The following is a 16,761-nucleotide window of genomic DNA, read 5'->3' as shown; positions in this document are numbered from 1 at the left end:
TTCTCTTCAAAAATTTCAGATGGCCAAATTAAGACCGAAACGACGCGTTAGCTAATGATTACGGTTAATTTACAGTTACTACACAACCACTCCTTTCATCTCCTGTGAGGTCCATTTTCAGTCCTCTTCAAGCAAACACGTTCAACGAGATTTCAAGAGTGCACACTCCACTTACTTGGCTCATTTGTATTCCGTCGCGACCCACTCTTTTTCCATCATCGTATTCTGCCATTCATCTTCATGTAGACAATCCTTGATAGGTCCAATCTTTCCAAATTCCTCAAAGCCCAGTCACACCGAATCCACTAAACATCACTCAAATTGGTTCGTCGCATTGGAGACAACTCCCATCACATTCCAACAGAACTCCTGTGTTCACATCCAAGCTCTCATGTACGTGTGATGGCTTCACCACACACAACACGCACACACACACGCCATGAACCCTCACCACCACCACAGCAGGCTCGCAAAAATTCCAAAAAAAAAACCAAAATCTCATCCTCACACCGTGTGTTGTGTTGTGTGGTGATCATCCTCTCTCTCTCACTGCTGCCCTCTCTCTTCTCTGATTCCAAGAAGAATATCCTTTCAGCAATAACCACCACTGCTGCTGCTACTACTACAAGTGTACCACCTCCCGAACCGACAATATAGGTCTCTATTCATTTGCCTCGATCGACACGTGTCGTCTGGAGCACAGAAGAACACTTTCTGTATTTTTATCGACTCGAGTAGTTTCAACCGAACACCCACCACAACAAGCCTCTCTCGCTACCACCCATCATTAACCTTTCAAATCATCCCTCTCTATTGTTGTGTTGTTCTTATATTCAATTAACTTTGAGTTAATCTCTTCTATATTGTACAATTGTCCAAATCAATATCATCATCATCATCAGCTCAACTCTCTTTGTATATATTAATCCTTGAAGCTTACACTTTTTTGTAAAGATCATCTCTCTGAATCATCATCATCATCTTCATATAACCTGTCGCGACGACTCAACGTTGAGTACACACACTCCTTCTCTGTAATTGATACTGCTACTGCTACTGCTACTGCTACTGTTACTACTGTTTCGTTCTGGTCTCTCTACTAATTAATACACATCCCTTCTTGAACATTGCTCAATCTCAACCCTTAACTTGGAACCACACGTTGACGACGCTCAGACGATACACTTCACGACGAAGAGACACACGCACCATCATCATCACCACCACTCCACGCACGCCACAACCTCTTTGCCAAGTTGCATCTTGTACAAATTTGTAACATTACACAACTTGCTATTGCCCTTATTTGGAATCAGGAAATATTTACACAAACGATTGTGTGTATCCGTATTCCACATTCGATTTGCACTCTTCTTCCAACAGAAAGAACTGCTCTTCCTTGTTTCGTTTGACCAAAAGAAACAATTGAAAGAACCACCCAAGTCCTCTCTTCTCTCTCTTCGTCACGTGCATTCTTTGCATTCAAAATTGTACTTTCTCTGAGTATTATATCACACCATAACACTACTCCTCCACATTCCTACGACGACTATAATTTACTTCTACAAGAGTGTGTGCGTGTGAAAACATAATTATAATCTCTGTGTTCAAAATAACATTCACGCGACTCTGATTCTCATCATCACTATCATCATTCAACGAATTGTACTCTCATCAACCCTTTTGTAACAATAACAACCACTACCTCTCTCCTCCGCAACTTTGACCTTTTCTCACTACTTATCCAACAAATAACCAAAGCAACCAACCAACCAAATGACTCACTCACCATCATTAACTACCTCCTCCTCGCCTCTCCCACAGCAGCAAGGGGACAAAATTTGCTGGAATTGCAAGACCACACAATCTCCTCTGTGGAGAAAGTTCAATCCCACTGAACCTGACTGCACTCCAGGACTTGGTGCTTCTTCTAGCACCACCACTACTACGAAGTACTTGTGCAACAAATGTGGACTCTTTTATAAGAGAAACAAGAAACAACGACCACTGGATTTGGATGGTCCTGTGAATGGAAGTGGCTCAGAATCGCCATCATTTGTTGCCTCACCTTCTTTGTTAAATTCTCCAAAAAAGAAGAAAGCTGTGCCACATCAACAGACGAAGAAGAGAACTCAGGATGAGTTTTTGGAATCATCTTCTCCCTCTTCGTATGAATCCTCACCAATTGTCTCTGTTGAGTCCAAGAAGAAGAAACAAAAGAAACCTCAAACAAATGCATTGACCTCAGTGACTTCGTATTCTTCAAGCACAACTCTCACTTCTTTCACCTCCTCACTTAAAGAGACTGTTCCTTCTCGTCCTACATTGTCAAGAGCTATATCGTCAAATGATATTGCCGATATTCATAAAGCTGCTGCATTGACCATTGACAATGAAGACTTGGATGCTATTCTCGAGTCTACAAAGAAAAACACACATGTCAGCAATGGAGACTCCTATCAAGGATTTGGAAGTCCAATTATTCAGCACTCATCAACGTATTCTATTGTGAATTGTCAAAACATGTCCCAAACATGTGGACAACAAGCCAATCAAGTTAATAATCGACGTGTGACAAGCAGCTTTAAAGCTAATGCTGCTGATACATTGAACCAAATTTTATTGACATTAGAGCAGCCATCTACACCAAATGGTTTCACTTCGGTTGCCTCTCAATCAAGAACAACTACTGACACGGTCCCAATTCCATCACACATCATTGACTGGTACAATTCTGATATGCTGGTATCTAACCAGCCTTTTAATGGCAGATCATCGCTTGAAATGGATGTTAATACTCTTGCCGAATTGTTTGGTGAAGATCAACTGGGCCTTTTTGACTAAAGTTGTGCAACGATCTTTTTGTCGGGCTGTAACAGTTAAAAAAAACTCTCTTCTGATCAGTTTTGCCGAATCTACTAGCAACGGTTCGATTTGCGGTTCACGATTCGATTCTGCAACAACAACAACAAGAACAACATGTAACATACCTGTAATAAAAATTTTGTTTTTGAAGCCCCAACCGCGGAGCTGTTTTGTGAAGATTTAATTGAGATGTTTTTGTGAAATTTGTGTTTTTCTTTGTCATTTCACAGGATTGATTTCATATCATTACACATTGCATCCTTACTCATTTCCGCACCTCATTTTCTGTCACGTTCGGAGAAGAAGAGGTTTTGAACTTGGGGTGGCGACGTTTTGGCGTTTTCTTTTCTGTGGAAGGCTCTGAATTTTCCTGTTGAATGGATGTGGTGGAACCAGGACTTTTCTTTGAAGTTTTTCGTTTGTTTGATTTTGTTGGTGTAGTGGGGTTGGAGGGTATGGACATGTCTGCGTCTGAAGATGTGATCGGAATTGGATGAGACATTCCCAGCGCACCATTCAACATATTGCTGCTGGCAGTTGCTGCATTCATTAGAGTTAAATTTCTCGTATAAACAGCGTAGCTATTTAAGGGAGAAAGAGGAGAGGCTATAAAGTTGCTAACAGAGCTACTTCTTCTTGGAGGAGTTTTTGGAACAGGAAAGGCAACATTCGATGAAGAGTTACTTGAAGAGTCTTGTGATAAAGAGATAGAAGGAGAGCTTGTTCCTAAGAGACTATGCGCTGTTTCGAGACAAGTCCTGCAGTCTTCTAATTTGGAATCGAACACACTTCCTGAAGCGCTTGTTTGTTTGTTGTTTCCAACTTGAAATCTCTCCTCATTAATGACATGATCGATTAAAATGTTTCCATCTCCAATATATTTAGCCGTTACATTTTTAAAGAATAAATTCAGTATTTTTTCAGAGTCCTTAATATCTGTGGAGTTCAAAATATCAGTCAACATTTTAGCGCCTTTCTTAAATGCTCTCCGAATTCGTAAAAAGTTGTTATAGTTGACACTTCTACCCAGATTATTGAAATCCCTCAATGGATCAACAATATTTAAATTTTTGACTGTTAATATTTTGGATGTGTCAGGATCGCCATAGCTCTTTTTACATTTTTTCAAAAATTCACTCGTAAGTACATCATGTCGTTCAGTGGATAAATGCTCATGTTGGAAATCTACAAATTCACAATACATATTATGAATCATACCAATTCGTCGCATTATCGAGTTTCAAAAAATAAGACCTACCTTCTTGATTCTTATAGGTCTGTATTATACTTAGAGGGACTGGACCATAAATGCTAATTCCAAAATTCGTCCAATCAAAGGTACTATAATAATTTAAAAACCGATAGAGCGCCTATTCATTCAAGATAGTGATGAGCAAAAAATTATTGATCACAATCAATCAACCTACCTGTAAGGGTGTCTCAATTCTGTACAGTCGAAACATATACATTAACAGCACAGTCAGACCATATGTCGAAACTAATCCATGGTGAGATCCCAGAATCCTACTTTCATAATATGACCATGATTTCATCAAAATTATACTTCTCTTGAATAAATGGTTATCACCGATTTTGTCGTCAACTTCATGCAAAAAGCACAGAGTTGATAAACCCCCAACTTGTCCCGAAGACATATCTATGGGTATATTATTCACAGTGCATTTGATTAATTTAACCTCCGCGTTAATAAAAGTCAAGTCTTCTACAACCGCTAAATTATTTCTTTGGATTTCTTGAAATAAACCTCTTGCCTTGTTATACCATGGTACCGTAGCATCTGACAATTGGTGTTTCAGGCCAATGTGCATGTGTTTAAGTAAAATATCATGGATATACGATGTTGCATGATTAGGCATTTCATTTGATCCCACAGATATAAGTGGAGAGTTGATTGTATTTAAAAGTTCCCCATTTTCTGTTTCGTTATTTGCAAACACGCTCAAATCAATGTCACCGTCAGGCAAGTATGTTTTAAATGCAACAGAACCATATAAATACGTCTATTCGTAATAATTATTATTTCATGTTCATACATATGAATTATTAAGTTCTGGTTAGTACTAATAAAAATTCTAATAAATTATATTGATATTTACTTTTAAATTTGCCAAATCAAGAACTGCTGATATTATATCAAAAACTTCCTTTCTATGGTTTTCAGACTCTATGGAAGGTTGAATTCTGTACAACAATTGTTGGATAAGAGAATTGCACCGCCGAAAGTTTTCGGATGTTTCATCAACATCTACAGGAATAGAAACATAGCTACGAAGTTGTTGGTTGTTATTCTCTACAGAATGCAGCTCCGATGAAGAATGGCTGTTATGGTTACATTCCGTTTTTAAAAGGCTATTGCTGATACTACCGTATTGATGAAAATTGCTGGAAATATTTTCCGTTGTTGATGCTGTTGATATCAGACAACAATTCATATCGTTCTCATCAGCATTGGGCTGATTCTCACTGGAATTATCGGGTAAATTTTGATGATGTAAATCATCCAATGATGTAGCTTCTTGATGTGATTTACTCGCGAGTAGTACTGATGATGAAGTAGAGGAGAGTGAGCCTTTTTGCTGAGCCGATGATGCTTGCGGAGAAACAGACGACGAAAAAATCATTTTTTTTGGAGTTGTTTGGCTCTGAAAAGCGACAAGCCAGACATGGGTCACTTCACGGGTTTGAAAAAGTTACAATCATGAGTTTAATGTTGAGTTTTAAAAAGAGGATCTACCAAAATAATTCAAGAATACGGCAAGCTTCTCTTCAATATCGACATGCACACAAGAAGGTCAAAAGAATCTTTTTTGATTCAAATTTTTGTTTATTGAATTGTTGAAAAAATATTGAAAGCATCAACACACCACCATCACCTCCATCATCATCTCAGCCGAGAAATTCTCATCATGCCAGCAAGCAGCTTAAGTTGTCTTCTCATCAATGAGCTCGAACAACAGACTCATACTAAAAACAATAGTACCAGCACAAATACTTATATTTATAAACTCCATCCTTTGGTAATGTTGAATATTTTGGATCATTACCAAAGAGTTGCTTTCAATTCAAAGACCGAAATTATCGGATGTTTATACGGAGAGTTTAGAGAAGGAGGATACTTTGAAATTAAGAATACTATTCCATTGAAATTCAACGATAACAACACCGATATTGATGTTGCTTATTATAAGAAGATGGAAAGCCTTCATCATCGCGTTTATTCAAACGATACATTGATTGGTTACTATAGTATTTCTACATCAAAAACAACAGTTGATAAACAAATTTATCAATCATTCAATGACAACATTATGAAGAATCCACTTGTGCTTGATTGTACCATCAACATTCCTTCAGGAAACGAGCCACTTACAACAAGATTGATTGATTTCAAAGGATACATGAACAGAGAATTGACATTCAAGAATAAGGTTGTTGGTACTTTATTTGAGCAAGTTAGAGTTGAATATCTCATGTCGGATAATGAAAAGTTGTCAATGAACTATCTTCAAACTAACAAGTACTTGCAAAGCAATATTGTCCTACAACAAACTATTCAACAATTGAAGAAAGATTTGGAAGAAATCAACAAGTACTTGACTTCTAATAAGAAGAGCTTTGAAGTTTATCACCACTTGTTATCTGCATTCCAAGAATTGAAACCAGTCGATGATTTCGATAAGACACTCAATCAACACAACAAGGACTTACTCATGATTATTTATTTGTCAAACCTCTTGCAACAAAACTTGAAGATTAATGAACAGTTGAGTACTACCTCTCATGAGTTGTAAGCACAAGTGAAATGTCCTTTCTCACCTTCCTTGTCACTACTATCGATCATTAAAAAGCTCATTTTGATAATATTAAGTTCTTGCAATCAAGGAGAACATCAAGACGATGTTCATGTTCGGGATTGACATCAGCGTTACAGCCCAACCAATTTTCTAAGGCCCATACGTGTCTTTCTCCTGATGTTGGTAATGGTTGTTGAATAGAAAGTTCATCTTCAAGCCAGCAAAATCTAAATTGAAACACTATGTGAAATGTGTTGGAATAATGTTCAGTTTGTTCTTTCCTTGCAAGCAAGAATGTACTCAAGAAAAAAGGGTGGTTCCCTATTCCTCTTCTCGTGCTAATCACTACACGAATGCGATTTCCACATAAAACATGTATCAGGACTTGTTGGTTCAGGTGTGAGAGAGGACACATTGAAACGTCTCAAAGTGCATGCATATGATTTTAGTATTTCCTTCTCAATAAAACCTGTGAATGGACGACTTCTCAATTTGACGAATATTCAGTGTTTAATTTTGACCGGCAAGCCTCGATACATGTTTGAACATGAATCCCCATGAATGACTGATTGACCCCTATTGACTCGTTTAAGATTTTCGAGAACGAAAATAAATGAATGGACTGTAAAATGTGTCATGTCCCCTTTTCAGGTTCTCATTCCTCGCACTAATTTGATAAAATTGAAGGATAATTAGCATCATTGACGATAAAAAGATGGAGATCAATTCATGTACAAAAGGGTCCGAAATAATTTCGCGAGCACTGCTTTATCTCTTCGATTTTATGACAGTCCTCTCGAATTTTGTAGTCGATACATAAATACACTTTCATCATTACCTCTTACATCTCGAAACAACATGTCGTGACGGAAGGTCATGCGAGGTGCCAAGAGGATGTATGAGTTCAATCTAATGTAGTGCCAGAGATGTCGCATTCTCTTACAAAAATAGAGATTCTGCACATCATTTTGAGCCATTTCCTGATTATTCAAAGATGCACAGTCGCAGAAGAATGTTGTACAACTACTCTCGACGTCATGCACTATTAAAGTAAGAACAACAAAATGGCTCAACTCCAAAGCAACACCAGGAACTCGTTACACTTTTCTTCCAATAGTTTATACCAAGAACAAGACGAAACACCTCGTTCCATTCCAAATGTTGGGAATGACGATGGTGTTCATTCTTCAATGGTTGTGAGGGCACAATCATTCATGGTTCATTCAACCAGCGTGTTCAATAGTGGAATGAGTGCTTTTGGACAACGATCTGCCATTTCAGCAACCTCCCTCAGCAACACCTCTTCAGATGCGATTGGTTCTAATGGATCTTTTTCCAAGCAACTATTAGAAAAGATGATCAATTTCCTCGTTTCTCTCAACTCAAAGAAGCCAAAACAAGACTCTTGGAAGAGTGTTTTAATGTGTCTCCTTCTCAATGGTTATCTTTTATATTGTACAGTGATATTAAGTTCAGTGCTATCGACCCTCTATGAAGAAGGAACTGTTAGTAGTAGTTTTGGAGTGAATGATGATTCCTATAATGCCACGAACACCACCACCACTACCAATTCCTCCCTCTCGAAAGGACATGCTCCCATGTGGGGTGTTGTAGCAGGTTGGATTCAACGCGCACTATTTTACCCTTTGAATTTTGGAGCTGAGCACTACCCGTATCAAGTGGTGATTGCTCTCTCAGCGAGTGGTGTCTTTCTCGAACTATGCACTCTCTTCATGTATTATGTGTTCTACATGCTTTTGAGTCGAGGACATCGATTCAGTGAAAAGATTAAGAAAATAGCTCTTCCTTTCACTCAACTCATGTTACCTCTTTCGAATTGGATGATTTGGCTACATTGTATTCCCATGTCCACTTCCTTTACAAGTTCGAACAATGAATACTTTCCATCCATTGCGAATCATTCAAGGTTGAATATTGTGTTTATCGTTGTTGGCAGTGTTGGAGTGTTGTTGAATATCGTCATTGGTTGTATTGGTACCATGGTGACCTGTGAGACCATTCCACCCATAGAAACTAAATTTGCATGCTTTACCATGGATCGACCTGACGCTTGGATGGTCATTACCTTATTGAATCAAATCTCTGTGGTTTTAACAGTCGTATTGAATACCAATAACGTGATTGCTTCATCAGTAGTCAAATTTATTTTGAGTGCCTGCGTGGTCATTTACTTTGTTCGTCGCTGTCCTTACTTTAAGATTTGGGAAAATGGAATTGTGTTGGGTTGTCTCTTGGCAAAAACCTTTGGAAGTATTGGACCTCTCATTACAAGTGCCATCCAACCCTACATTACCACTCAATTAGAGTCCATGGGTGGATTGATGTTTGGAGTCACATGTTCCTTGCAATTACTTGGATTGGTCGTTGGTGGTGTTGCACTCTCGATCTATCTTCGAATTTTGGTGAAATCTGTCAAGAATTTCATGAGTAAAACGATGAAAGAACTTCCAGACAAGTCCAGTGCTTTTCAAATCTATTCCACTTTCGAGGCACGAAAATCCCTGAATCAATTAGTTCTCTTTTTGAGACTCTCTATTGCGAGTGCTTTTTCGGAATCTCCTTCTGCCCTTGATGTTTCCATTCAATTTTTAAAGAATTGTGGAAACAAATCATTTTCCAATGTGGATTTCCTTCTCATCAGTGCACTCATTGAAGCTTTTTATTCCTCTCATGAAGATGTGTATACTTCCAACACTCATGTCATGAATATGTTGATTAATGCAAAGAAAAATAATCCCTCACATTTTCAAAGGTACTTGATCATGTTGAGATTTAAGGAATTGGAAATCAATATGGAGAAGGTATCTGGAATGAATATTGAGGTAAGACAAGCGTTGCAAAGCATTCAAAAGAAACAAGATGTTCTCTTCTATTTTCACAAGGAATTCTTTAAAGAACTATTAAGTGAAAAGCCCTCTCAAACCAAGTTATTGAACTTGAATCGATCAGCCACCAAATTAATGAGTGATTGTGAGAGCAGTTATCGAACCCTCTATGCCAAGCATCCCAATGACAAGATTTTGTTAAGATTTTACGCCTCTTTTTTAGAGACCTTTCAATGGGAAAATGAAGCTGCCAATGAACTCAAAGAAGAAGCTAATTCTGCCGATGATGACGACCACCTCAAAAAACAACCCATCGCTGCTCAGGAATCGCTTCGAACGAATGCCATACAATCTAAAAAGTTTAATAACAAAGTGCATCCCAATGTTGTCATTCCTTCTTCGTCATACAAGAATAAGTTGTCCTCAGTGGATAAAATCATCGATGAAGAAATTACGGAAAGAAGATCGATGGATGAGGAAGAAGATCGATGGGAATCTGTGAGTCATGCTGGAGAAATAGATAAGAAGGAAAATGTCTTACGGTTGGCCATTAATTCAAAGGAGGAGAATAGTGCAGCCAAAACTTGTTTTTCTCTCTTTGTGTTGCTTTCCCTTGTGGTGGTGCCAACCTTATTTGCAGCATCAAGCATTACTTTGAGTCAAATCTCGGTACGAGTGGCTTTGGAAGAGAAAGTGTGCTCATTGAGTGGAATTCCTCATTTAATTATTGCTCAAATTCGTTCCGTTCAGTCCAAATTTAGATGTTCTTTCACACCCGAAAAGAAAGCTGACTTGCCCTTTGTAGTCGCAAAAGCAAAAGTTCAAATTGAAAGTTTGCTTGAAAAAGTGAATCGTGTGAAAGAAGCTTCTCTCTCAAATGAATTCATTCCAGAGGTCGTGAGTACCTTCACGGAGGTCAAGTGGCCCTACCTAATTCCAATTAAGCAAAAAGATGAAAATGCATCGCCACTATTCGAAACAGCAAATTCTTCCATAAGCCAATATATTGATTTAATTCTCGACCAGGGACCACAAATTTTAACCATGATGAATGATTTGGAAGCGTTTAACCTTACAAGATCAAATTTTCCCTTTCTAATATTGAAAGTAGTTGTGCGATCTTGAAACATATTCTAAATTTATGGAACATTTTTTCAACAAATAGTTATCTCGATCGAAGAGAAATGACCAATGCCTTTGACAGTTTTTGTTCATCATTTATTGAAAGCTCGAGAAAACAGGTCAGTGATGGAGGTGTTGTATTCTATAGTATCTGTGGATCTGTTTTGGCACTCTATTTGGCGTTTTGCGTTGTATTTCTTGTTGTGATGAGATTCTACTTGAAACAAATCGAAACCATTGTGAAGAATATTTTTTTGAACTTACCAAAGGAGGAAAGTGGACGAGTGTTCCATAGCTTGGATCTCAAAACGAATCAACATTCCCACAAGGAGAATTCCTCTATTTTCACATCATATTTTATTTTTATGCTACTCACATGTTCAATAATTGCCATTATTTTAATCGCAAGCGTGTTAATCATCATTGAATTTGAGAGTAATGTTTCAACCTCCTCATCTACCATGGAAACTGTGAGCTTACTCAATACTGTCATTCGAACGTCTATGAGGGTAAATTTTAGACTCAACGAGCTTGTCCTTAAAAGTAAACTCATGAAGATGTCATGGGAGACTGTAAAACAAGATAACATGAACGAACTTAGAAAGTGTGATAAAGCTTGGAGAGAGATTAGTGCGGGAGGAGAGGACACTGGATATCAATCACCCATTGCGGGAGTATCGCCAAAAATTGACTTGCTCATGAAATTTACTTGTAATACCAGTACTTTTTCAACAAATTCAACACAACTTTCCAATTTGACCTTGTCCTTAGAGGAGGTGGATCTTTCCATTCAATGCAAAGGAATGGATCATTTGGTCTCTGAATTCATTTCTTGCGCCATTGAATTGAATAACGATTATTATTCCAATTATTATGATCAACAGAGAGCGACTGACATTTACTTTAAGGACATTTACTTTTTATCTCTTTCATTTGCAGAGAAATCCTTCGACTTTATTTCCACCTATGTCTCCTTTGCAAAGAATTCATCCATAAGTTTATCGATCGCAATGTTTTCAATTAGTTCTGTATTTTGCTTGATGTTGTTGTTTTGGAGTTATTCCAATCTTTCCAAATATTGGAATGAAAAACACAATGTGAGATTAATGTTAAATTATATCAGTTGGGAAGTTATGGATCAAAATGAAGACTTGAAGCAGTATGCAATGACACATCAAATTCCAAACAAATATCCTCGATCGATTCAAAAGCTCTCTGATCGTTGGAGTCTTTCCAAGCTTACATCCACCATTGAAGACGATCCATTGTCCATGACAAAATCCATCATGAACGCAGCAGCTGATGGATGCATTATTTGCACTACAGAAGGTACAATCATTGTTTTTAACAAAGCTGCCGAAAATATGTTTGGATATCAACAAAGTGAGTTGTTGGGAGCTTCATTGATTTCACTTTTTTCTGAAGAGGAGAAACAAAAGATTGAAAAGTCCGTATTTTCAATTACTGCTTCTCGAAATGCATTCCATGAAACAACGGAAATGATGCCAATCCGAAAGAACAAGACAAGCTTCTCAGCTTCAGTTTCAATATCCGTCAGCTTTTTCAACAAGAAATCTTTCATTGCATGTTTTGTGAAAGACATAACCACCGAGAGGAAACAAGCAGCTCTTATTAGTGAAGAAAAGAAGAAGAGTGAAGAATTGTTACTGAACATTTTACCATTGCCAGTGGCCATTCGTCTCAAACAAGGAGAAACCTCCATCTGTGAAGTTTAATGATTTGACCATTTTCTTTAGAGACATGTAGGTTGTTATTTCATTGTTTTGAATGAATACTAAACATGTTATACTGCTTTCTAAATTGTTAGGGTTGGATTCACCTCAATGAGCAGCACAATGACACCAAACGAGCTCATTCTCATGCTCGGTGATATTGTTCATAATTTTGATAAACTCACTGAAAAGTACTTTATCGATAAAATCAAAACTATTGGAGACGCTTACTTTTGTGTTGCTGGTGCACACGCGAGTAAGTCATCGGATCATGCCGAACGAACGCTTCGATTCTCGATTGATATTTTTGCATTCTTGAATTCATTCAACAAACAAAAGGAAAAGAGAATTAATGTTCGCATTGGCCTACATACTGGAGAATGTGTAGGAGGGGTGATTGGATTCAAGAAATTTGCCTATGATTTGGTAAGTTCGAACAAAGTTTTGAATGTCATTCATATCTTCCTATTTTTCTATATTGAATCTGTTGAATGGAATGAATTTGCATGACACAGTGGGGAGATGCCATAAACACAGCCTCACGAATGGAATCCACAGGTGTCCCTGGAAGAGTTCAAGTCTCGAGAACAACCTATGAACGAGTTCATGATTTAGGATTTGAATTTGAGGAACGAGAAGGAATTCAAGTCAAAGGAAAAGGATTGATGAAGACCTATTTACTTGCAGCAAAACACCATTTACCTGCCGTTGAAGACATCATCACTCTTCCACATTATGAATCACATTAACGAGTTCAATCTCTTGCATGAATTTTATCTGGTAAATGTGAATAAATATTATAAACATTTCACATTGGACCAACTTTATTGGACAGCGAGATCTCTTCTCAATGGCAATTCACTTGCCAAGTTATTCCAAATTGATCTTCCAACATTCCGTAGCCTCTGGCCCAAAAAGTCTTGTCGTACTTCATTAAAACCTTTCCACCTTCAGACAAAGCCTTGAAAATGTGTTGTCCTTGTTCTGGGTCATCAACACTCACAGAGAGAGAATAACCTCCATGGACTTTACCCTTTTCTCGATGATCACATGCCATCAATAAGAGTTCATTATTGTTGGTTGGTAAAAACAAAGAACCATGGAGAATCTTGTCATTCCAATCGTTTGGAAGAACTTGGTGATGATCGCCTGTGGATGGTAAATTGGAATAACGTTGCAATCTGAGATCTCCTCCTAGTGCGGTTTGATAAAATTTGAGTACTTGCTCGCAATTACCATCAAAGAAGAGGTAGGGTGCAACAGAGACTCTCATGGGAGTTTGTTTGATGAAATGAAATTTTTTTGACGAGTTATTTCTTTTGATTTCAACTAAACATTCAAAAATTGGAAATTAGTAACCGAGCGCTTTAGTAAGGGAACTAAATCAAGGATCACGACTGTGCGCATTCAAAATTTGCAACGACAAAATATAGATTATATAGGTTAGGAAGAACAAGTCAAGTCGCGTTTAAGTTTCCCTTGCTTGATCCACAACACCGCAACTATAATTTTGAAATAATTACCCAGGGCCATTCAAAAATCTATTTTTATTGCTTTCAAAAAGAGAAAAAGGTTGGGCGTACAAGAATTTGAGATTGAAAGTTAGAAATGGTCAAAATTGCTCTCAATGATTTCGGGACAAATCCGGACATCTGTTAATGAATTGCTTTTGATTCAATTTTGACTTCAAAAAAAATGGGTAAAAACAAAAATCGTTCGAGACCGTTCACGAACCATGGCGCCGTAGTAACAAAGCCTTCACCATCACATCCGAAAGGAGGATCTAAATTTCATCCAAAAGTAGATTTGTCGTTACTTGTGGAAAGAGTTGAAGAATACATGGAATCTCACGATAAAACATCAATTAATTACAACAGTTCCGAAGAGTTGATGCCTGTGGTTACTTATTTGAAGAAGAGCTATGAAAAGGAATATAAATCCATTCCACTGCTTGATTTTAAAGATATTTGTGCTGGTGCTATAGAAAAAATGTTCAGAGATGATTCAGATATGTCATCTTCGTCCTCGGAAGATGAAAATGCAATGATTGACGAAGCCACACGAGTTAAAAATCTTACCAAACTGAAAGATATGATAAAGAATGAAAAGAATTCAATGAATCAACAACTACAAAGTGTGTATAAAGAACAACAAACAAGCATCGCAGCTACCACTAGTTCAAGCAACAATACTTCTCCTGGAGATGCATCAAGTAATAATTCGGAAGATTCTTTGAAGAGAAAAAGATCAACAAGCCAAGTCCACGAATCCAATGGCAACGCACAACAACAACAGAACAAATCAAACACAACCAACAATTCCAATCAACAAGAAACCAATGGCACCACAACCAATTCCTCTGCAGTACCTCCACCCAACAAAAAGACAAAACCTTCATCAGGTGTGTCATCGTCGGAGAAGGAAAAGAGAACAAAAATTATTGTGGAGACACCGAATGTCAGATTCAGCGATTTGGGAGGTATTGATAATATTTTACAAGATATTCGTGAACTAATTGAATATCCAATTTTACATCCAGAGATTTATACATCATTGGGAGTGGATCCTCCTCGTGGTATATTATTGCATGGTCCTCCAGGAAGTGGTAAGGTAAGTGAAGTGATGAAAAAGTGCCGTATATTGATGTTGACTTTGCATGATTTGAACGTATTAAATACAGACAATGCTTGCTAATGCAATTGCAGGTGAATTGCAAATTCCATTTTTGAAGGTTTCAGCTCCTGAAATTGTTAGCGGCATGAGTGGTGAGTCGGAAGCAAAAATTAGACATTTATTCAGAGATGCAGTTGCCAATGCACCAAGTATTGTTTTTATTGATGAAATTGATGCAATTTTGAGTAAGAGAGATAATGCATCCAAAGAGATGGAAAAACGTATTGTTGCACAATTACTGACATGTATGGATGACTTAACTTTGGATAAAACAAGTGGAAAAGCAGTGATAGTCATTGGAGCAACTAATAGACCAGATTCACTTGATAATGCATTGAGACGTGCAGGAAGATTTGACCGAGAAATTTCACTCGGTATTCCAGACGAAAAAAGCCAGAATGCAAATTTTAAAAATTTTAACTCGAAAGCTCAAGTTAGAAGGAGGCCATGATGCATTTGATTTCCAAAGCATTGCGCACAACACTCCAGGTTATGTGGGTGCTGACTTGAAGGCTCTTGTGAACGAATCAGCAGTTGTTGCCATTCACAGAATTTTTGGATATATTGTTTTTGGCAATGAAAAGAAAGAGGATTCTTCGAAACAATTGACAACAGATGAGGAAATCAAACGACGAAGCATTATTAGTGAGACACTTCGAAACATGAAAGAACCTCTCAGTGAGGAGCAATTGGCGAGTCTCAGCATTACTTTTGAAGACTTTGAAAAAGCCATTAAGAGAGTTCAACCAAGTGCCAAACGTGAAGGTTTTGCCACTGTACCAAATGTCACATGGGATGATATCGGAGCTTTAGATGAGGTTCGTGAAGAATTAAGACTGGCCATTATGGAACCAATCAAAAGACCTGAAAAGTACAAGAAAGTTGGTTTGGATGTTCCGGCTGGTGTTTTGCTGTACGGTCCTCCTGGTTGTGGTAAAACACTTCTCGCAAAGGCCATTTCCAATGACAGCGGTGCAAACTTTATTTCTATTAAGGGTCCAGAGTTGTTGAACAAATATGTTGGTGAATCCGAGAGAGCTGTCAGACAAGTATTTAGTAGAGCTGCTGCTTCATCTCCTTGTGTTATTTTCTTTGATGAAATGGATGCTCTATGCCCAAAGAGAGACAATGAATCGAGTTCGCAAAGCTCAGAGCGTGTAGTCAATCAACTTCTCACGGAAATGGATGGACTTGAATCGAGAGGAAACGTTTTTGTGATTGCAGCCACCAATAGACCTGACATGATTGATCCAGCCATGTTACGTCCAGGTCGTCTCGATAAATTGCTCTATGTCAAGCTGCCAAATGAACAAGAACGAATTCAAGTGTTGAAAACCATTGCTCGAAAAACACCCATGTCACCTAATGTCAATCTTGAAGAAATTGCAAAATTGTGTGAAAACTTTTCAGGAGCTGATTTATCAGCGCTGGTAAGAGAAGCTGCCACCTGTTGCTTGAAGGAGAGTATTCAAAACAATACCGATAATCTTGTTGTTACAAGAGAACACTTCAAAGTTGCTTTAAGAAAAGTTCATCCGTCTGTCTCTGAAAAAGACCTTAAAATTTATGACAAGATTGCAAATAGTTTGAGGACCAGTCGTAATCATATTGTGATGGACGATGAACCAAACAAGAAACAACAACCCAACTCTGCTGTTTCTAAATAAACCATTCTACGCAATACAGTGTGGCCTGATGCGTACGCAA

General features: G+C 37.9%; 7 protein-coding genes across 7 annotated transcripts; 5 read left to right on the top strand and 2 right to left on the bottom strand.

The window, feature by feature from the left end:
• Positions 1–1,776: 1,776 nt before the first annotated feature.
• FDP41_007431 (uncharacterized protein) lies at positions 1,777–2,844 on the top strand (the record flags this gene model as incomplete). Its single annotated transcript, XM_044711176.1, has 1 exon — positions 1,777–2,844. One exon carries the CDS (start codon positions 1,777–1,779, stop codon positions 2,842–2,844), a length of 1,068 nt encoding a protein of 355 aa, XP_044568967.1.
• Positions 2,845–3,130: 286 nt separating this feature from the next.
• On the bottom strand, positions 3,131–5,507 carry FDP41_007430 (uncharacterized protein; the record flags this gene model as incomplete). Its single annotated transcript, XM_044711175.1, has 4 exons — positions 3,131–4,050; positions 4,124–4,235; positions 4,293–4,886; positions 4,983–5,507. The coding sequence occupies 4 exons, from the start codon at positions 5,505–5,507 to the stop codon at positions 3,131–3,133; spliced, it is 2,151 nt and encodes a 716-aa protein (XP_044568966.1).
• A 285-nt stretch (positions 5,508–5,792) lies between these two features.
• FDP41_007429 (uncharacterized protein) lies at positions 5,793–6,677 on the top strand (the record flags this gene model as incomplete). The annotated part of the gene is made up of 1 exon (XM_044711173.1): positions 5,793–6,677. The coding sequence occupies one exon, from the start codon at positions 5,793–5,795 to the stop codon at positions 6,675–6,677; it is 885 nt and encodes a 294-aa protein (XP_044568965.1).
• A 1,067-nt stretch (positions 6,678–7,744) lies between these two features.
• FDP41_007428 (uncharacterized protein) lies at positions 7,745–12,384 on the top strand (the record flags this gene model as incomplete). The annotated part of the gene is made up of 2 exons (XM_044711172.1): positions 7,745–10,590; positions 10,692–12,384. 2 exons carry the CDS (start codon positions 7,745–7,747, stop codon positions 12,382–12,384), a joined length of 4,539 nt encoding a protein of 1,512 aa, XP_044568964.1.
• A 120-nt stretch (positions 12,385–12,504) lies between these two features.
• FDP41_007427 (uncharacterized protein) lies at positions 12,505–13,130 on the top strand (the record flags this gene model as incomplete). Its single annotated transcript, XM_044711171.1, has 2 exons — positions 12,505–12,807; positions 12,897–13,130. 2 exons carry the CDS (start codon positions 12,505–12,507, stop codon positions 13,128–13,130), a joined length of 537 nt encoding a protein of 178 aa, XP_044568963.1.
• Positions 13,131–13,228: 98 nt separating this feature from the next.
• Positions 13,229–13,654, bottom strand: FDP41_007426 (uncharacterized protein; the record flags this gene model as incomplete). The annotated part of the gene is made up of 1 exon (XM_044711170.1): positions 13,229–13,654. The coding sequence occupies one exon, from the start codon at positions 13,652–13,654 to the stop codon at positions 13,229–13,231; it is 426 nt and encodes a 141-aa protein (XP_044568962.1).
• Positions 13,655–14,076: 422 nt separating this feature from the next.
• On the top strand, positions 14,077–16,721 carry FDP41_007425 (uncharacterized protein; the record flags this gene model as incomplete). The annotated part of the gene is made up of 3 exons (XM_044711169.1): positions 14,077–14,991; positions 15,062–15,428; positions 15,493–16,721. 3 exons carry the CDS (start codon positions 14,077–14,079, stop codon positions 16,719–16,721), a joined length of 2,511 nt encoding a protein of 836 aa, XP_044568961.1.
• Between the last annotated feature and the right edge of the window lie 40 nt (positions 16,722–16,761).

The sequence above is a fragment of the Naegleria fowleri genome (genome assembly GCF_008403515.1).
Source record: "Naegleria fowleri strain ATCC 30894 chromosome Unknown tig3, whole genome shotgun sequence".
In the NCBI taxonomy this organism is placed as follows: Eukaryota; Heterolobosea; class Eutetramitea; order Acrasida; family Naegleriidae; genus Naegleria; species Naegleria fowleri.
This window is presented reverse-complemented; position numbering and strand designations above follow the sequence as displayed.